A 20,362-nucleotide genomic window follows, 5' to 3' on the forward strand; every position below is an offset into this window, starting at 1 on the left:
AAACTAGAATACGCGATAGTTAGAGGATTTTTCGAAGTTGGCCCATGACATGAAGCTGGAAGTAACTGTTGACAAGCCGTGGCCTGTTCTAAGGCGAGTTTACGTCACCACAGAAGGATAACTAACTAACCTCGCAGAAAACGTTATATTTATTGTATGCTAAAATTGTACTAAAAAGTCTCCGCAAAACATCCTTTTTTTGCAGACATCTTGGCTCCGCTGATATTAGGGTCCCAAGAGAAAATTTCCACAGTTGATAGGTTTATTCTGAGATATATGGAATACAATACTACAAGAATCGTTGCTGAGAGTGGCTTTTAGTTTGCACCTTCCCTCGTTCTCATTCCAAGCTCCGAACCGGGCATAGATGTTCTCATCTGACGAAGAGAATGGACTATTGGTATTCTTCTACGACTGCTTCATGACATATCCACCATTCATGCGCAGTATACTGTGTAAAACGCAGATAATTGATGATATCAATTCGAAACCAAAGGATAGTTTATGTCATGTGACTTTAACGGCGCCGCGCTAACCGAGGAGTTCAGTACACCAAATCACGATTGAACAACCTCGCCCAACACCAAATTTATCACCACATCACGGCAACTCATCCCTCTCCTCTCAAAGCCATTCTCGGCGACCAACCTCTCTCCACTCCGCTCGTAGGGGCCTTGACTCCGTTTTCAAGTGCAATTGGAGGTAGGCTGCAGCCAACCCGCCCTCTTCGATAGGTGGCCATACGTTTCCGACTCCCTCCAACTGACCCCGTCCCTAAGGTACATCCTTACTTGCCCGCCATGTTTTTCCGAACAGCAGCTACTCGCTCTATCCTAAGAGCGGCATCTAGCTCAAATGTCTCTACTACACGCTTGGCTTTGTCCGGCACCATTTTCAAGGCCCAATTGACTTCGTCTGTCCGCCAACCGGCCGTTATCCATGCAACATCCCTTGCTCTTGCACCCAGAAAACCCACTACGACCGCTCTTATCCGATATGCGTCGACGGCTGCTGTCAAGACCAGCGACGCTGTACCACCGCCAAAAGCTGAGGAAGAGGAGGATGTCGATATGATGGCTGGTGTCAAGGGTGATATGGTGGGTGTTGCACTTCAGCCCCCTCAAAATCGGGTGGAGTCCGAAATTCGGGATTCCCATTGAATGAAATACTGACATTAGGCAAAATTTCCTACAAATTTCCATAGAAAATTATCCGTGACACTTTCTCCCTAAAGGATGTCCCCAAAGAAGCCTTGTATCTCGGGCTAGCCGGTGTTATTCCTTACGTTGCGACTTCGCTCCAAACTGTTTACTTGTCCTGGGAAATGAATAATGCCATTACCACCGGTAGCGGTCACTACATATCCGGACAGACTGCAGAGATGATGATGAGCCTTATTGAGCCTGTTCAGGTTGGATATGGTGCAGTGGTAAGTGCATCTTAAGATATCTTGGTTTTTCATCTTGGGTTTTCCTTACATAGTTTTGTGTGTTCTAATTCTTTTATAGATCCTCTCTTTCCTTGGCGCCATCCACTGGGGTTTGGAATGGGCGGGATACGGGGGAAAGGCTGGCTACCGACGATATGCGACTGGTGTCATCGCACCTGCTGTTGCTTGGCCTACCCTGTTCATGCCCATTGAATATGCCCTCATCTCTCAGTTTTTTGCTTTCACCTTCCTGTACTATAATGACGCGCGTTCTGCGGTTAAGGGCTGGACTCCATCCTGGTACCACATGTATCGCTTCGTCCTAACCTTCATTGTCGGTGCCAGCATCGTTATGAGTCTGGTCGGTCGTGAGAATCTTTCCACACACTACGAATCCCGAAACGAACTGACTAAGAAGTGGAAGGAATTGGAGCGCCTGGCGAAGGAGAAGGAGGCCGTCAAGGCAACCGAATCCAGTGAAGAGCAATAAAATTCACAAGTCGCCCAAGTATCTGTTTGTGTCATAGGTTTAAGTACCCAAAATTTCCACCCTCTCTATGGCACTCCGAAGCCATTCCAGCCATTTCCTTAATACCTTTTGTAAATTAAAAAGAAAAGCAGAAAAAGGAAAATATATCTCTCCAACCACGAAGCAAGACACTGCATATTTCATTTGTATATATACTGGCCAACAATGGTTACCTTATTCCTGCTATTCTTCGTTGGAAGTACTCCATACATGGTTATCTATTCATCCACGGTGACGCTATGTGTGTCTACAATTTGTTCTTTTGGAAAAAATGTCCCAGCTACTCCAGCCACTTTGGGGATCCAAAGGCCTAGCTTTATCTGGCCCCTCGCCTATGTGATGGCTGTGTTGGCGAGGAGGGGGAAAAAAGCGTGAGGATGCACCCAGGCAACCCCATTGGATTTGATCTCATAACTGCTCTGTCACTGGAGAGCATGGGTGGAATTGCAAGAGTAGGTGGCATCATGATAACTTGCGCCTCTTGCAGTTCGATATAGAGCAACAAATGAGCAGCAATAGGAAATATAACAGGATAACAGGGCCAAGGGGACAAGCACAAACTGAAAAATACAAAAATTTCCCCCTCTGCATTCCCTTTGATACTCACATCTTTATAGACTTCTTGTTTTTGCTTTTTGACTCCTTGGGGTGCTGCTTTATACAAGCTGACTAGTTATCTTATATTTTATGGCGGGCTGCGCATGACAGGCTACTACTACTTTCACTTAATCTTGCTCTTCTTCTTCGTGTGCATGGCATGTCACAAGGAGCGGCAGTTTCAGAAAGTCGACAAGGCTGATGCCTATGCCATTGATTGAGCTGCGTCATACTAGCTAGACCTGAAGCCCCTAGGATCGGAAGAAATCGATACGACCAGTGCGCAAACTAGCGAGAACGGGGTAGGTAACAGGTAATTGATGATGGATAGTGTTGGGGTTTTCTTTTTCAACTAAGTAAGGTATACTCTCAACGCAGAATGGAGGGCGCAGCCAGGAGTACGCCGGGAGAATCAATGAATAACGATATCGGAGGGAGAAAATGCCTTTTTTTTTTTTTTTTTTTTTTTTTGATTTGATTATTTTTATTCAAAAGTTTTTTTGGGGAGGTATATACCCCAACCGCCCGATATCTAATTAATAATTTAAATATCATGTCCAATCCTCAAAGGTCAATCTCAACTAGTTATCGATAACTAAATCTTCTCTCCAACTGATTATTTTCATAATCTAACAGTACTAGGAAGGGTTTGCCAAAGGCCGTCCAGAGTGCGCCTGAATCAATACCTTATATCGGGGCTGCTCACTGTTTCTTATTTCGAATTGGCCGATCATCCGAGGAATATGGCACGGAATGATCGTCATAGGAGCTGTATCACGACTGCATAAAATCCCGAATTTTGGCCATAGTGAAAATGGCGAAAGAAGAGGTTACTATATATTCATGTCCAGTACAATGCAAATCCAGGTTGCATATACATCCAGACAGAGGTTTGGAATTGCACGCACTAGAAATATAAATGGAAATCTCAATACCAGCGACTCGATTACAGCCGAGCTTTACGTTCCAAGCGGAACCGTTCGGGGGGCTACATGCCTCCGTCCTCTTAGGCATCTAAGACTAGCCAATAGAACTCAATATCAGGTTGTCAAGCCCGGCGAAAAGAAAGAGGATTCCTTTTGTCCCGCGCTTTACGCGATCAAACAGCGCTTGGTTGGTTGATGATCGCAGTGTGGGGCGCCCAATTAACCCGACGCCAGTCGTCCTAGCGGTGTTCACTCGGTCGTCGACCCAGGGAACGCGGTCTGCAGGATTTCTTCATGCACGTAATTACATGATCGGAACCATGGGCGGAAGTACCCTGACATGCGCGCCGCCATGTACTGTATGTACTATAACGATGAGCAACAATGCCGTCGGAGGAGTGTTCCTATCCAATTAAAAGCGGTGTTAGGATATTACGCATGTTTCCATTTCCCCCTCGAGGCTGGCGACGAGGGGATGGGACGACAGAACTTATCGATGTTGGGCGAGCGCCATGACCTGGCAAGAGAGGGAACTTACCCCTGGCCCGCTTAGATATGCGAGTGACAGGAACTTGGCCTGTGTAAAAGTCTGAGCGAGTGGCCTTGTTGAGACGGTGTCAGGGTATGCACTGTTTCATTCACCACGGGAGGAATTATATGTCAACCGCGTCGCTGGCTTTTACCTTGTGCAGAACGCGTTTCAATTGATTAACAATAACAAATGTTATCAGAGTTGTCCTTCTCTCTCTTCAAGTCCCTTGCCCAAAAGTTGGTTGGACCAAAGGTTATCACTTGGTCGTTGCCCCACGCCTTGCAAGTACCAGTCCACCAAAGTTGCTTGCCTGAGCAACATCGCCATACCTCATCTCCATCATCATCATCGTCACCAACACCACAGCCTCACTGTCCTTCCGCTCCCCTCGATTCCATTTCTTCATCGATCTCCGCTCCTCATGGTCTCTTGAATTCACCCATTTTCTTCCCGATATTCCATTCCTCATCTTTCAGCAACCCATCATTTTACCCCTTTGTAAACCCTGATTCGTCTTTATTCCGGTCCTAAAATTCTTGAACACCAGTGGGCCTTCTTGATAGGGATCAAACCCATCCTGTCCAAGATCATCTCCGGGTTGCCCGGTATTCTGGTCAAAATTCACAAGGCATGATACGCGATTACGTCCTCAAGCACGTCCTATCCACGAACCTCGATTCTGGAAGCAGCCCCCAGAAGGCATCGAAACCAGCTGATCAACCACCTCAACAAGGGTCAGGTCGATATATAGGCGCAATCGACCAAGGTACCACTTCATCGAGGTTCATTATCTTTGATACTGAAGGGAATCCAGTCGCTTCTCATCAAGTGGAGCTAAGTCGCATCTGCCAGCATTCTGGGTGGGCGGTCCTCCCCCTTTTCAACGCCTAGAGGGTACCAGGCTGACAAGAGGAAATCTATTTTTTAATTTTGCAGGTGGCATGAACAGGACCCTGGAGAGATAGTCTCCTCGGTAGAGAAATGCATTGATCAGGCAACTAGAGCGTTCACTTCTCTAGGCTTCTCGGTCAGGGACCTCCAGACTATTGGCCTGGCCAGCCAACGCGAAACCACAATCGTATGGGATTGGGAGACCGGAAAACCTCTGCATAATGCGATTGCATGGCCAGACACGCGGACCACCTCACTGGTTAGAGAACTGAAGTCAAAAGAGGGAGCAGACAAACTGCAGGAGATTTGTGGGCTTCCACTCTCCACCTATTCCTCCTCTACCAAGCTGGTTTGGCTCCTTCGCAATATCCCTGATGTGAAAAAGGCATACGACGACGGCCGGTTAGCATTCGGAACTGTTGATACTTGGCTCGTCTACAATCTAAACGGCGGGAAGAAGAGTAACGTGTTTGTCACAGATGTGACCAACGCCTCTAGAACTATGTTCATAAACCTCCATTCTCTTAAATATGATGAGGCATTGCTTAACTTCTTTGAGATTGACCAGTCGAAAATAAAACTCCCCAAAATTGTTGTGTCTGCTCACGAATCGGCATTTGGGTCAATGGCGAATGGTCCCCTGAGAGGTATCAAAATCACGAGCTGCCTTGGAGACCAATCTGCTGCATTGATTGGCCACTGTGCTTTCTCTCCTGGCCAAGCTAAGAACACTTACGGGACTGGCTGCTTCCTCCTCTATAATGTGGGCAAGTCGCCGGTAATTTCTAAGCATGGTCTACTTGCAACAGTTGGATATCAATTAGGCGAATCACCTGTATATGCTTTGGAAGGAAGCATTGCTGTTGCTGGAAGTGGGGTCAGTTTTCTAATGAACAACTTAGGCTTCTTCAGGGATGCGAGAAAAATCAATGACGAAGCCGCCACGGTGCCCGATTCGGGTGGATGCGTATTCGTTACTGCCTTCAGCGGATTGCTTGCCCCTTACTGGATCGATGATGCAAAAGGCACAATTTTCGGCCTCTCACAACATACTCAACGAGGCCACATAGCCCGGGCAACCCTGGAAGCTGTGTGTTTCCAGACCAAAGCAATTCTAGATGCTATGGAGAAAGACAGCGGCGAGAAACTGAAGGAGCTGGCAGTCGACGGTGGCTTGTCAGCTAGTGACATATGTATGCAATCCCAATCGGATATTATCCAACTGCCCATTTCACGGCCAGAGATGCACGAGATTACCGCACTTGGTGCGGTTATTGCGGCGGGATACGCGATTGGCATCTTCAAAGACCTAGAGACTTTACGAGGAACGAACAAGTCGAGAAGGACGACGATCTTCAAACCCGAAATAGCTGAGTCAGAAAGCGCGAGGATGTATAAACAATGGTCAAAAGCTGTCGAAATGTCTCGAGGTTGGCTAGACAATGCGGTCTAGTAGATTTGATTGTTGAACAATGAACGATGGTCTCTTCATTGGTGGAGTTTTGGCCAATGTCGATTACCTTCCTCCTTTTTCTCATAACCTTAGCAGGCAGGATTCTCCTTTGGATACCCAATTTTTTCATTTTTAAGAATTTCCCTTTGCAAATATACATTTCGAGTAGATGGTTAATAGTCAGTTGTTCTAATTTTGATTTTGATGCATATGTTCGTAATAGATTGGCTCGCGTTGCGCCGGTTTTGCCGCTCCACACTCCGAAATTGGGAAAGAGGCCATCCTGTGTCGTTGTGTCGTTGTGTCGTTGTGTCAGCGTGTTAGACAGCCACGGGGTGTTTTCTGATAAGGCTATGCTGGATGTTGTCTACATCGCATAAGCCGAGTCAGTTTGGGGGATATCTGTTCGTCCTTCTGCTTGTTAATGCTCGGACAGCATTCTTGTCCCTCCTGAAGTGCATCCCTGTCTGGTCGCTCCTTGATTACGATTCGTTTCTGACGTCGCCTAGATGTTTGTCTGCGCCTCAGTGGAATGTGTCGACCACACAACCACAATTGGGAAAGTCGGTTGGTAACGTCGATGCACAAGTAGGGAATATCTGCACAATAAGCAGGCTTACAAGCATTTAGGGAACAGGTTTTTTCTGTCCGGGACTAATCAATCAACGTTGAGGATATACCCCTTCTTGTTGGTGATAAACAGCACTGGAATTTGGTGTGATGCTCATCCTCAGTGTCAAGGGGGAATATTTGACCTCAGGGGGAGGGAAAAACCACCAGGTGCAAGTGGGACCTGCCGAGAAGAAAAAGGCTGAACCTTCAACCTTCAGCCCTGCATGAATCATGTTGCAAGATCATGCTATTTGAAACTCAAAATACTGCAAAGCAAACGCAAACGCAAAGCGCCACGACGGACAGCTTTTCCTGCGAAGGTCATTTGGGGCGGCGAAACAAGCCTTGGGGAGGGGGCGAGCCGATCTCAGTCGTGACTGGTAAACCCTAGGTGAAGCTCCGCACTCTTATTTCATCTTCTCGTTTGTTCGCTCAACTACGAAAGTGTTACCAGATTCATTTTACCTCGTAACTCCATTCGGAACTTAATAACTTCGGTTTTGGTGCTGGAATCCTTCCACGACTGGGCTTGATTCTATTAACAATATTTCCCCCCCCCTACATATCATTATTAGGTTCCACAACAGCGAACAGTTTTTTCTTTCCTGGTATACAAAACCTAGAACCTACGATATGGATAAGCCCTGTGGTATTGCCCGAACGAGGGGTTTACCCTCAGCTCTCTTGAGAGGTAATAACCAGTTCAACATTGCATGTTTAAAGCTCTTCCTTTGCGCCTGGGCCATCAATCCACCTCCATTTTCTGTATTGAGGGGAATCATTTAAAAGCCATTGATCAGGACCGCTACTACGACATATCAAAATTTGTCCCCAGGCAAGCCAGCCAATACCCTAGTTTACAACTCATACGCCTAAGCACGCTACCCTGTTTTCATTGCGGATTTACGCAGTCAATATGTGCGATCATAAGGAAGTGGAGCATACCTGTGGCCACAATTTGTATTTAATCAAATCATGGTGCCCCGAGTATCTAAGGACGCAGATAAGGTGCAAGCCAAATGTGGTCGAGAGGTACGTTTGAAGCCCCTTTCTATTTATCTGAAGCACAAGATACCAAAGTACAAACCAAGCCCCTGGGTACTGGAGTTTTTACTGATTGAAGCATTCACGGATTTAGGGAAAAATTAGCAAAAGAATGCAGTACGTAAATTCCTTCGTCCCTCCTTTCCCGGACCTTTCCCTGACCTTTCCCTCAGAAACACCCCTCGTTCCCTATTATCAGCATTCACTTTGGGTGCGATGAAGATAAGGGAGCAATATGCTATGTATACAGCAGCGATATGTTGTGAAAAGAGAAATATATCTCTTGGCTATGCACCTCGAGTATTGACTAACGTTCTCGTTTCCAGATATGTGTATGGAAATGCGGAAAATTAGATCCCAAGGTTCGCGGTCGTCTGGTCCAGACTCCTCCACTTCCACATAAAAGAACGAGCCTTGACACGATAATCTCATTGCGAGACATGGCCGAGGAGGTTTTCGAAGAGATACCATTATCGACTCTTGCATAGTTCGCAATTTTTATTTCATCTCCCCCTACATGGCATCGATACGAAAAGACGAAAGTAATTAACGAGGAGGAGTAAACCAGCTCGTGGCCCTGAACCCTGTTTTTTCAACTTGAACTCGTGAGGTGTGCCTCCAACCCTTCAAGATCAGACTCGCCTAGCTGTGGTTAAAATGATGATGATGCAACTACGCACGACATTGGTGACGAAGAACCGACAGGGAAAAGAAAATCAAGGCTGATGGAAACAAGCTGTCGATCTTTTTCCGTCCAATCACGCGGTCCTTCGTTTTGCCCATCGTCTTGGTTTATTTTTAGGGCGGCATGTTTCGTGGCTGTTTGTTTGACCTTTTCTTTTTCCCTTTTCTTTTCGTTCTCTCCCTTTTTTTTATATTTTATTTTTAATCGTTTTTTGTTTGCAAAATTTTTATTTTCGTGGTTTCTCAATGGGTTGAACGGTTACAAAGCAAAAGTGGCCAGTAATTATAATTTTTTTTCTTTTTATATTGGATTCTTCAAGCTAATACCCTCTCTCAATTTTGGATATTTGACCTTTTAGATACCATTTGATAATCTTTTTCTATACTTTTATAATTTACTGTTACTCTCTTATATATCGGATGGTCAGAACACAGTTACTTCAGTTCGACTTGCGCTTTTCATCCCCCCCACCCCTCTTATCTTTGCGAATGAGAGCGAACATGCTCCCCTTTCTCAAACCACAGCATTCTTGGTAGACTTTCTACCATCTCCCCTGCCCTCAAGAAATATAGTTCATTTATGAACATTACTATCTGTCGCCGTCTCCTTTGTAGCCTTTTCCTAAGATAGAGAAAAAGGGGGGACAAATTGGGAAGGAAAAAAAGAACAAGGAGCTGCGTAAGAAAAAGAAATGAGCTCAAAAGGGTATCATGATTATTAATGACCAGGGGCATCGATGCCATACGTCCCATTCCGCCTCTCGTCCTCTCCCACTCGCCATAATCTTCTCGGCTCTGGTATCAAGAGAACGAAAAGAGGAAGAGAGCGCAAAGGAAAAACAGAACACATAAGGATTCCGGAGAATGTGTTCGGTTTTGAGCGAATAGTGTATGAATAACAGTTCCGGCGGGTTCATCATATTTTCTTTTCGATAAACAATTTTCCATTTTTTCTATGTTTTCTTTTTCTCTTTCGGATTTTTTTTTTTTTTTTTTTTTTTAAAAAAAAATTTCTTTGTATTTTCATTTGATACCCCACGCTTTTCATAAAACATTTTTTTCTCCTCTTCGCTACGCACATAATAAAGTTCCCGGCCGTTATCCCCGAAAAACCTAGCCCTCAAACTGGGCAAGATACACGTTCCCTCTCTTCACCAGATACAACTTTTTGCTTTCTTTCCTTTCTCCCCCAAATGACGTCAACCAATGACATGGTTGATGAAAAGTATTCCAGCCTTAGGCATGCGCAGGCACATATGCACTGCATTCTAAGCGTCGGACATCCCTTCCTCCCCCTCCAGTTCTTCCAGGGGAGAGACAAGAAAGCTTCCGAGAGCTGATAACCATGGCCCTCGCTTCTATCAATTTCCGTCTTAAAACGCCCTCCCGAGCGGCCAGGCCACATATGTGAACGGGGTCTTGTGGTCCTTACATATCTATTCCATGCAAAAATGTATGTGCATCCGAATGTATGGGAAGAAACCCTTGTATGCGGCTCGCGAGCAGTAGCTGCATATTCCGTCAATGAGAATGAGATCAGGGGCTTGCAGATGGGCACACTTACATGCATGCATGCATGTGTGTATGCACTCAAGCACGCAAGCACGCACGGTGATCCATCAGGGCCGCGCTTCAACTTTGAGATTGGAACTGCGGGGTCGTTGGTGGGGGTTGGTGATGGGAAGGGAACGGGGAAAGACGGGCCGGGCCATATGGCGGTTTTTGGTATATGACAGGTTACATTTGATTCCATTGAGTGCTGGGAGTAAAATGGGTGTTTTCCCTCGCACACCCCCTCTCATCCGGCCATCCAGTGGTAGTTGGATTTCGAAGAGTCCTGATCTAAATTGGACGAACGGGAAAACCTCACAAAGCGCTCGGAGGGATGGAGAGTTGGTTCGTTATAGAATTTCTGTGAGAAAGGAAGGAGGGCGAAAAAACTATATATATATAGCCCAGGTTAACTCTTCCCATCATCTCCCGTCTCAACAGGATCAATCATATCAAGTGACAAGAATTTTTAACTCGCTCCTAGGGGACAGGTATCCTATCAATCCTTCTCACTCTTGATCTTTTAGTTTTTCCTCCCGACCTTGCTTGACTTGAGAGTCACGCATGGAGAAATGTATGCATGCATCATTCCTCACTTTGTTCACTTGCATACGCCTGCAATGCAAGTGTCAAAAATAGGAGATGAAACAAAGTTCCATGGATTACATGAACAGGAGATCTGGTCTGGAGCCGTCGTTTTGTCTCCCTTACTGGATTGAATGAATCCTTTCCTACCTCTGTGCACCAGTAGGTTCCGCGCCCCATCCCACCTTTGTATTTCTAAATGAGAAGCCAATAAAAAAAAAAAAAAAAAAAGGCAAGAAAACTGTCACAACAATGAAAAGCGGAAAATGAAAGCCGAGAAACGCCGCCTGATCCCTCTACTCGCATGCACGATCAGCAAGAGATGATGGGTCTTTTTAAACCTTAAAAAGCCACTTTCTTTTGTGACAAGTATGATTGGGATAATTTTTGAGTGGAGATGTGCAGAATATGCATATCATCAATTCGAAAATTTCGTGTTATATCAATAGTTAATGTTTCCAGTCTTCTCGCGAGGAGGACGAGGATGTGGATAGCTATAAGAAGTACTGTACAGTACATGTACTCCTTGCATATTTTCAACAGTGCTTCCTCTTGGCTTTCCAATTTTCCAGATAAACAATAGGAAGAAGTTTGCCGAACAAGAAAAAGTGAAACAAAGTGCAAAGCTTAAAACGGGTAGATCAATTGTTTTTGCAGTGATACATTTATGCTCCCCGACAAAAGAAAATATGACAAGAACAACAAGGGAAATAGCAAAGTCACTTGGAGGATATCAAGTGCCAAAATAGCCGAACAGATAGTGGTATATCTGCGACATGCAGTCTAAGGAGATGAGTGTTGATGGTATGCATGTATATATGCTTCCAAAGGGCCGGGAGAAAGGCATTGAAAATAAGTTACAGAAGCTATGATTGAATAAAAAAGTAAGAGAGACAGAAACAAGAGAACCAGTTGAATAATATAAGTCAAGGAACAAGGAGGTATAAAATAGGAAGGTACCAAATGATAATCACGCTCATTTTGGCGCAGCAGATTCTCCCGCCGGAGGCTTCAATCCAGCCGCCATCAGCGCATCAGGTAGTATAATTGGTGCCTTGGGTATCGATTCAAGCTTATCCAATTTTTCTCCCCTCAATACTTTTTCCATCTCGTCCTTCGTCAGTGTTTCATATTCCATCAACGCTTTGGTTAATAGCTCTAGTTCCTTTCGGTGTTCTGTGAGAATTGCCGTTGCGCGTCGACTTGATTCCTCGACTAGGCGTCTGACTTCAGCCTCGATTTCTTGCTTAGTCTCTGAAGACAATGATTTATAGTTTGAAATAAGGTCGATAGAGCCTAGTTTTTTCGAGTATCCATATTGTGTTACCATCGAGAAGGCGGTGTTGGTTGCACGTTGAAGGTCCTATTCGCACAAGAACAGGAAGTTAGCTAAAGGACGAAACAGCAATCAAAGGTGCAAAGACTAAACAAGAGCAAACATACCGATGATATACCGCTCGTGACGTTTTCAGGTCCAAAAACAAGCTCCTCAGCGGCCTTACCGCCCATAGACACGTCGATATCCGCCAAGAACTCGGTATAATTCCGCGAAACAATGTCCATTTCCGGGAGGAAATGCGTGGTACCCAATGACATGCCTCTCGGGACAATAGTAATTTTATATAATGGGGTTGCAGCAGGAGAGAAGTAGGCGACAAGAGCATGTCCTGCTTCATGATATGCGGTGAGCAGCTTGTCTTTCTCCCGCATAACCCTGCTGCGCGCCTCAGCCCCCATCATTATTTTGTCCTTGGCCCAATCAAAGTCTTTCGGGCCAACCTTGGTTTGCTTGTTCTTGCTGGCATGAATGGCAGCTTGGTTGACAAGGTTTTCCAAATCGGCACCAGAAAAACCAGGCGTTCCACGAGCAATAACGGTAGTATCGACATCTGTGCTTATTTGGACGTTTTTCATATGGTGCTTTAAGATATCGACGCGGCCACGGACGTCAGGAAGGCCAACCACCACCCTACGGTCGAACCGGCCAGGCCGTGTTAGCGCTTTGTCGAGTAGTTTTGGATAGTTGGTTGCCGCAATGATAATGACGCCAGTAGACTGGGAGAACCCATCGAGTTCGGTCAGAAGTTGATTCAGAGTTTGCTTTACGTAGGCGGCATCTCGCTCATTTCTCTTTGCTCCGATTGCATCCAATTCGTCAATGAATATGATCGCAGGCGCCTTGGTTCGGGCTTGATTGAACAGTTCCCGAACACGCTTGGCTCCCACACCAACATATACCTCATCGAATTCAGACCCAGACATATAAAAGAAAGGTACACCAGCCTCTCCGGCAACAGCTCGAGCAAGTAAAGTTTTCCCAGTACCAGGGGGCCCAACGAGGAGAACACCTTTGGGGAGTTTACCACCAAGATTGTTGAAGCGTTCAGGGTTGGTCAGAAATTCGACCAGTTCTTGAAGCTCCTCCTTAGCTTCGTCGCAGCCATGGACATCACTGAATCGAACTTGCTGGTGTTGCGGTTGGGCTTCGTTGGGCTGGGAACCTCGGACATTTTTCAGGATGCCGGTAGTGTCCGCGATGATGTTGATCACGACGAAGGAGACGTAAGTGAAAAGCAGGAAAATAAAGATGAACTTAACCCAGCGGTAAATCGAGCTCGACAAAGATTCCTCCACCACAACGTAGAGAGGAGATTCCTTTGCTCCAGTACCGTCCTTTTTCGTAGATAATCCGATTTGAGCTCCATTCATATGGGCAGCGACCGCCTGTCCAACTGCTTGTAGTTGGTCATTGTTGAGATTCTGATTTTGAGATTGAAATTGATTTTGTACAGGTCTGAGACCAACTGAAGCATCCAAGCCGCCGACCCGCTCAAGAGCCTTAAGGTACGTAGCCTCACTGAAACCATCACCAGCATATTTCCCACTCCGATATCGTTCAATGATAATTGCAGGCATGTTCGCGCGCAGCAGGGCGCTGTAAAACGCATTTTGCGCGCTCACGCTATGTGGTTTGCTGTTTGCAGTTCTTTCAGTGTGGGCCAATACATTCTGAAACGGACCTCCGTAAAGGAATCGGTGTTGTTGAATTTGCGGAATGCCTTTCACTTTCGGGATACTCCGCGAGCGGTCGAGTTGAAGGAGAGAAATGGTAGAGAACTGACGAGGCGAGCTCGATTTGACAATGTTCGGGGCCGAAGAAAATCTGCTGGTCCAGATAGTTGTCCGAGTTGCTAAAACCGGATTGTTAGTCAAGTAGAAGGGGATCAAGGCAGTAGGTTTTAACGTACGAGAATAAAATATCGGCGACAAGGTGTGCTGGCCAAACAGGGTGTTCGTTTTGGAGCCGTTTCGCAGAGCTGTCATTGGGACTGACTTCAAGCAGTCAGGGAGGACCAGGTGAGATTGAATCTGGGATAATTAGTTACACCTCCTGTGGTAATTTTTAGCCTAGCGAAGACTTACTGTTGGAGATTCATCCCGGCGTCTCCGGAGCACTTCATTACATTCTTTGCCCGGGGAAATCTCCGATGATGGCAGACTGAAACGCTTCCATGGAGTTGCCAAAGCATTAGCCACCGAGGGCCAGAGATCCGTTGTCACAGCTGCCGCATTCTGCATATTGTTTGCTACCAGTAAGCAATGTATTTTTTTCCAAATGAGGGGAAGAGATGGGTGTATTCCTTACAGGCAGGCAGAGCGGAGAGGGAAAAGCCATCTTGCAGAAGGCGGAGTCAGCCAAACGATGGGAATAACTCTTGATTTGGCTGAATAAGAGTTAGGGTCTCAGTTGAGTGAATCCATTCAGCATAAATAAGACGCCAGAGCCATTGTTGAGGAGCCAAACAAGACCAGGGCGTTGTGGGTTGGAGATGAGTCGTTCTCGTTCGCGACAGTGGCGGCGAATTTGACTAAAGTTCGATGATATTGCCACTTTGGTCTAAGAGTCGCTCCGTAGCCAAGGATCGCCGCCAACAGGAAGAGCTATTCATCAGGACCATATAAAGTTCCGGTATTTGGAAGCAGCAGAACGGAAGACTGGTTTCCGTTTTGCTCAGCGTCTAGCAATCGCCTAAGGAAATGCCATTTTTCTTTCAATCAACTTCCTGTGAGTTAGGAATCAACAAACTCCATACATGTTCCGTAGATACAACCTTAGTATAGCCCAACAAATCACGTGATTTAATGAACCTTCCAGAACAACTAGGTGCGGACTCGATGCTCATTCGACGATATTAAATTCTCTATGGAGCGAATAAAGAGTCTAACTAGCTGCGTGGGATGCCCAAGCATATTTAATGTACCGATCCGCTCTTTTGCTTTCTGACTGATAAACGCGACATTTTGTAAGGTTCTTGGTTGCAAATATGTGCCAAGTGGAAACTCGGCAATCAGCTATCAGCTATATGCTATGTCCGGGATGTTTGTTGCTCAAACACTGAAAGTTAGTCGCCATCCATGCCGGTGAAGGTTTTAACCTTAACGGGAGCACCCCGCCCCAGTGCTCTCAAGTGGGATGAGTCAGAGCTTCTGAACGAATGCTGGTTTTGCAGCCTTAGTTTTGTTGATGGATGTCGTGCTACAACGGCGGGCTCGGTTCGTTGGCGGCGTGTTGAGGAACGCGAGGGGCATTACGGCTTCCCAGGAGAGCATGACAAAGTTGACAAGATTCATGATGATGATAATATGAATGATGGAGATACGGAGTTTTTTGCACTGGGTGGTGCGATTGAGGCGCACACTGGTTTACAGGCAACAATGGATACTCAGGTGGAAACTGGGTCGGAATTCTACGACCATTCCTTTGCCCTGCATGAAGGAGGAGGGGATTCTAGTATACCGAGCGGGATGGAATCATTTTACGCAGAATCCAACTTCGAGACTACATTGGACGATACCAGTATAGTCAGTAGGGCGGACCACTTGACGGAGTATCATAACAGCCCTCAGCATCCTCTGCCACCACCTTTAACAGGAAATTTGAGTAATCTAGAAGATATCCCTAACGCTGCTTATCTCCATTCGATTTCCCCTCGGATGATCCCTATCAACCTGATCGTGGCGATAATCACAATATACCCTCGCAAACGAGTACGAACTCGTTGGGGTTATGAGACCGAGGTTGTCGAGTTTGTGGTGGGTGATGAAACGAGGTCGGGATTTCAGATCACTTGTTGGTTGCCGCTCAAGGGTGAACCGCGAGATGGCGCGAAGGAAGATCTCTATGGGTCGATACTAGGGTTGCGTCCACGAGATATCGTTCTTTTCCGGTCTGTGGCGCTAAACAGCTTTCGGGGTAAGGTTTATGGCCAGACTTTGAAGGGTAACATGACGAAAGTTGACCTTCTGCATCGTGCGCTCGTTGGCCCTGACGATGATGGGGGTCTGTTCACTCTCCCAGGCCCTTGCTGACGGGACCGACCGATTGTCACCCACAAACTAGTGAAGGTGCGCAGAGTTAGAAGATCGGAATTTTAAATTTTCATCAGTCCTCATATTTATGGAAAAGGTCGGGGCAATCGTCAGTTCGACCCCGGAGTGCCAGGAGACGAAAAGGTGTCTCCCCCCCAGATACCCAATAAGTGAGAAAGAATTTTATTGATCACGTTTTGGCAAAGAACTAGAATTTACGTTCTCGGCTTGGGGTCCAAAGGTGGTTGGTTAACTTTCGGCGTGTTTAAACCCTCCATTTCCACCGTTTGCAGTGGGAAGCCGTGCAAGACAAAGATCCCTGGATCATCATCATATGATGGCATGGGGAAGGATATTCCGGACTGACTTTTTGTATTTTAGTCGTTGGCTCGATGTTTCGCAGTGCAAATTTAGGGGATGTTTTTGGTCATGAGATGGAGAACGACCATTGGAGAGCGCTAAGTTTCAGGGACATTCAATTATGTTTTTGCTAATATTTTGTTTAAATTTTTTTTTTTTTTTTTTTTTTTTTTAATTTTCTTGGAAGGTGTCGAGATCAAGTCGTCAGAATCCAAGTTTCAATGCTACCCATTATTTCCACTACAGCTTTTTGGTTACTTGAGTTGTATCTTTAATAGACAAGCGTTCTTTGTCCTCGTCCTCCACATTGAACAATTTTCCCCGTGACTGATCGGTTGAGCCGAGGGGAATAGAATCTGGATTGAACAGACGATGATATCCGGGAAAAGCGTCCATGCATGGATCAATGTCTTATTATAGCCTCTACGTGGACAAATTACAAGCCCTGAGCCAGTCACGGGCGGGAGATGGATCGCCAGCAGCATCAGATGACAGCAACCGGCGGCGTCTTAAATTTAATTCAGTTGTCTGGCCCCGTCGTGCGTTGATGGTACTTATGACAGAGGTACCATGGGAAGTGTTCCTCACGTAATTTGCTAGTGATCGCCGTTGGGAGTACTTTGCACCGAAGTCACCGCTGGCCCGTGTCTGCTAGTGTTGTCCAAGTGGAATCGTTGCCCTTGGCTTAGCAACCCACATCTTTTCCTTCATCCCCTTTCCTCTGTTCTCAACATCCTCCCCAACACTCAAATAGTTTCTCATACTATTGCTCTCTTTGTTATTTACCCTCTTTTCTCCTTACCTAGTCCTTCGCACGCTCATTTATACTCCACGTCACTCGCACCCTCAGAATCGAGGCCAGTCTTCGCTGGCGCCATCTCTTTGCTCCCCCTTAGTCCCCACATTTGATATCCCAACCCCATCATGAAGGGTAAGATTCGGTCCCGTTTGCGATGTTCCAAACAATGCAATTGATCCCATTCACTGACCTTTTTCTTTTCGTGTTTTACAGCCCTAATTCTCGTTGGGGGGTTTGGAACTCGTCTGCGCCCCCTGGTATGTGCATCTCTCACCGCAAAATACGAACCTCCTCTCCCTCTTTCGAAAAGGTATAAGGGGCGTGTCCGATTCTCATACCTTTGACTAGACCCTTACCCTCCCCAAACCTCTTGTGGAATTCGCCAACCGTCCCATGATCCTGCATCAAGTTGAAAGCTTAGCCGCCGCCGGTGTAACAGATATTGTTCTCGCGGTTAATTATCGACCAGATGTCATGGTCTCAGCGCTTAAGAAGGTAGGTGTTTACATATTCTGGTATTAGCTTGTGGTGCTACTGCTTGCAAATCAAAGAAAAAAATATGCTGATCGGTGGCGGAAAACTACACATCTAGTATGAGGAAATATATAACGTAAAGATCGAATTCTCAGTTGAATCGGAGCCTCTAGGCACTGCTGGGCCCCTCAAGCTTGCAGAGAAAATCCTTGGAAAGGACGACAGCCCGTTCTTCGTTCTCAACTCAGACGTCATTTGCGAGTATCCCTTTGCAGAACTAGCTGCTTTCCACAAGAAACACGGAGACGAAGGAACTATTGTGGTAACAAAGGTGGAGGAACCGTCCAAATATGGTGTCGTTGTACATAAGCCAAATCACCCATCCCGCATTGACCGCTTTGTGGAGAAACCTGTTGAGTTTGTGGGCAACCGCATCAATGCCGGCATCTACATCCTGAACCCTAGCGTCCTTAACCGTATTGAGCTCCGTCCTACCTCCATCGAACAGGAAACGTTCCCGGCCATATGTAAAGATGGCCAGCTTCATTCCTTTGACCTGGAGGGATTTTGGATGGACGTTGGACAGCCCAAGGATTTCCTTACCGGTACCTGCCTATACCTCTCTTCACTCACCAAGCGCGAGTCGAAGGTCCTCTCTCCACTTTCAGAGCCATACGTTTATGGAGGAAATGTATTGGTCGACCCTTCTGCCACGATTGGGAAAAACTGTCGTATTGGACCTAATGTCGTGATTGGGCCGAATGTCGTTGTTGGCGATGGAGTACGACTTCAGCGCTGCGTCCTGCTCGAGAACAGCAAGGTGAAGGATCACGCTTGGGTAAAGTCGACGATTGTCGGATGGAATAGCGCTGTGGGTAGATGGGCACGACTGGAGAATGTTACCGTCCTTGGGGATGATGTGACTATTGGAGACGAGGTCTACGTCAATGGAGGTTCTATCCTCCCTCACAAGAGCATCAAACAGAACGTTGACGGTATGTATTTTGTGCCATATTCCTCTTGTGTTACATTCACGTGTATATCCGTAACTGACAACAACACTTGGAAAAGTTCCCGCCATTATCATGTAACCCCACCCCACTTCTCGAACGACTATATGCACCTTCTCTGCTTTCCGCTAGAAAGATCAAACACCTCAACAACCAAGAAACAAGAACACATCTTCTTATAATCACATTTGAGAATCCATTTTCATTTATGGACCGGAGTCGTGCCTTGCAAGATCATTATCAACGGTGTACGGTGTGATGTATGTTGCATGTTGCATATGAGACGCCAAAAGAAGGTGACAGAGGGTGTGTGCAGTTGATGTTCGGATCTACTTGAAAGCTCACCGGAGCATCCTAATTAAATGAAAAAAAAGAAGGTTTAAAATGGGTGGGTCATGTCTATAGATCGGAAGGGTGTTGAAGAGGTTGAAAAATTCCTTTTTCTGCTTAATTTGTTCTCCTCTTCCCTAGTTGTCTTCTCAATACGTCGTCACTCATTTATGTCAATTGGGTGGGGGAAAAAAAAGAAAAAAATCTTTTGCGAGCGAACTTTTCCGTCGCGTGGATTCTGTCGGTTTATCTACTTCGAGAGAGATCCTGTATGCTCATCTGCCTTCATCATATATGCCTGCATCTTCTTCGTTTTCTTCTTCTTTTTTCTCCGCTCCGCTCCATTTTCTGCCTTGGTTTTGCGTTTTCGCCTGGGGTTCGGGGCCTTGTTTTATTTTTCCTCTTTACATTCGCCGTTGTCCTCATTCATGCAAGCTCTGTGGTTCATCGTCATTTTCCCCTTCCTTTCCACAAATATATTTACATAATATCCAAACATACATGTTATTTATTTTATTTCCCATGTTTGGCTGATACGCTACAGGATCTGGCTCGAATTTTAAATCTAGTTTATTTTCTCTTATTCCACTTTGACTGCCTGTGTAATGTTCAGGGCCTCGCCAATTTCTCCACGTTTCCATACTGGGAAAATGAATACGAGAGTATAGTTAAACAGCGTAGGACGGGTAGGTAGGGGCAACAGAGCATGGAAATGTGAGAGGCAACGGACCGCGTTGACAGTCGACAACTGTGTATTATTATAATTAGCCCCCGCTAAGCGGGTATTATCCGGGTGGTGGTGTAGGTGTTGTGTCTGGAGTGAACGAATCTATGACAACAATTCTAGCAAGTGTTCAAAATATGAGTCAAAAAAAAAAAAAGAAAAAAAAAACCAGCACAAGCGCCGGTAATAAAATGAAAAACAGAAAGACTGGACCCAGTCTCACAGGGGGAGGAAACCACCCCCAAATGTGTCTTGCCAATAGGACCAATCTTTCCAAGGAAAGGAAGCAATGGCATTAATCGAAATCACACGGATCCACTTAAAAATAAGACAAAAGATATTACAACCCACCCACTATCCCCATTGCCTCCTCCTCCTTCTCCAATAGCTTCTCCCACTGCACCCTCAACTCCTCCATCTCCCGCCAACATCTCCTCCCCAACTCCTCAAACTCCAACTTCT

At 46.0% G+C, this 20,362-nt stretch overlaps 6 protein-coding genes across 6 annotated transcripts in view; 4 read left to right on the forward strand and 2 right to left on the reverse strand.

Annotated features, from left to right (window-relative positions):
- Positions 1-578: 578 nt before the first annotated feature.
- On the forward strand, positions 579-2,157 carry HCBG_03394 (uncharacterized protein; the record flags this gene model as incomplete). Its single annotated transcript, XM_045430443.1, has 4 exons — positions 579-702; positions 780-1,097; positions 1,205-1,429; positions 1,509-2,157. The coding sequence occupies 3 exons, from the start codon at positions 801-803 to the stop codon at positions 1,917-1,919; spliced, it is 933 nt and encodes a 310-aa protein (XP_045288586.1).
- Positions 2,158-4,643: 2,486 nt separating this feature from the next.
- On the forward strand, positions 4,644-6,555 carry HCBG_03395 (glycerol kinase; the record flags this gene model as incomplete). The annotated part of the gene is made up of 2 exons (XM_045430444.1): positions 4,644-4,873; positions 4,950-6,555. 2 exons carry the CDS (start codon positions 4,644-4,646, stop codon positions 6,355-6,357), a joined length of 1,638 nt encoding a protein of 545 aa, XP_045288587.1.
- A 4,667-nt stretch (positions 6,556-11,222) lies between these two features.
- On the reverse strand, positions 11,223-14,412 carry HCBG_03396 (intermembrane space AAA protease IAP-1; the record flags this gene model as incomplete). The annotated part of the gene is made up of 3 exons (XM_045430445.1): positions 11,223-12,196; positions 12,277-14,202; positions 14,257-14,412. The coding sequence occupies 3 exons, from the start codon at positions 14,410-14,412 to the stop codon at positions 11,810-11,812; spliced, it is 2,469 nt and encodes an 822-aa protein (XP_045288588.1).
- A 564-nt stretch (positions 14,413-14,976) lies between these two features.
- On the forward strand, positions 14,977-16,203 carry HCBG_03397 (uncharacterized protein; the record flags this gene model as incomplete). Its single annotated transcript, XM_045430446.1, has 3 exons — positions 14,977-14,998; positions 15,143-15,213; positions 15,241-16,203. 3 exons carry the CDS (start codon positions 14,977-14,979, stop codon positions 16,201-16,203), a joined length of 1,056 nt encoding a protein of 351 aa, XP_045288589.1.
- Positions 16,204-17,487: 1,284 nt separating this feature from the next.
- Positions 17,488-19,028, forward strand: HCBG_03398 (mannose-1-phosphate guanylyltransferase; the record flags this gene model as incomplete). Its single annotated transcript, XM_045430447.1, has 5 exons — positions 17,488-17,494; positions 17,576-17,619; positions 17,711-17,857; positions 17,955-18,831; positions 18,979-19,028. 5 exons carry the CDS (start codon positions 17,488-17,490, stop codon positions 19,026-19,028), a joined length of 1,125 nt encoding a protein of 374 aa, XP_045288590.1.
- A 728-nt stretch (positions 19,029-19,756) lies between these two features.
- HCBG_03399 (3-ketosteroid reductase) overlaps positions 19,757-20,362 on the reverse strand; it is a gene marked incomplete at both ends in the record, with an annotated part of 2,043 nt that continues 1,437 nt past the window's right edge. Inside the window, 2 exons of the mRNA XM_045430448.1 lie at positions 19,757-19,924; positions 20,140-20,169. Of these exons, the coding sequence (XP_045288591.1) occupies positions 19,757-19,924; positions 20,140-20,169 (198 nt within the window). The remainder of the gene's footprint in view (positions 19,925-20,139; positions 20,170-20,362) is intronic.

The sequence above is a fragment of the Histoplasma capsulatum genome, assembly GCF_000150115.1.
Source record: "Histoplasma capsulatum G186AR genomic scaffold supercont2.4, whole genome shotgun sequence".
NCBI lineage: Eukaryota > Fungi > Ascomycota > Eurotiomycetes > Onygenales > Ajellomycetaceae > Histoplasma > Histoplasma capsulatum.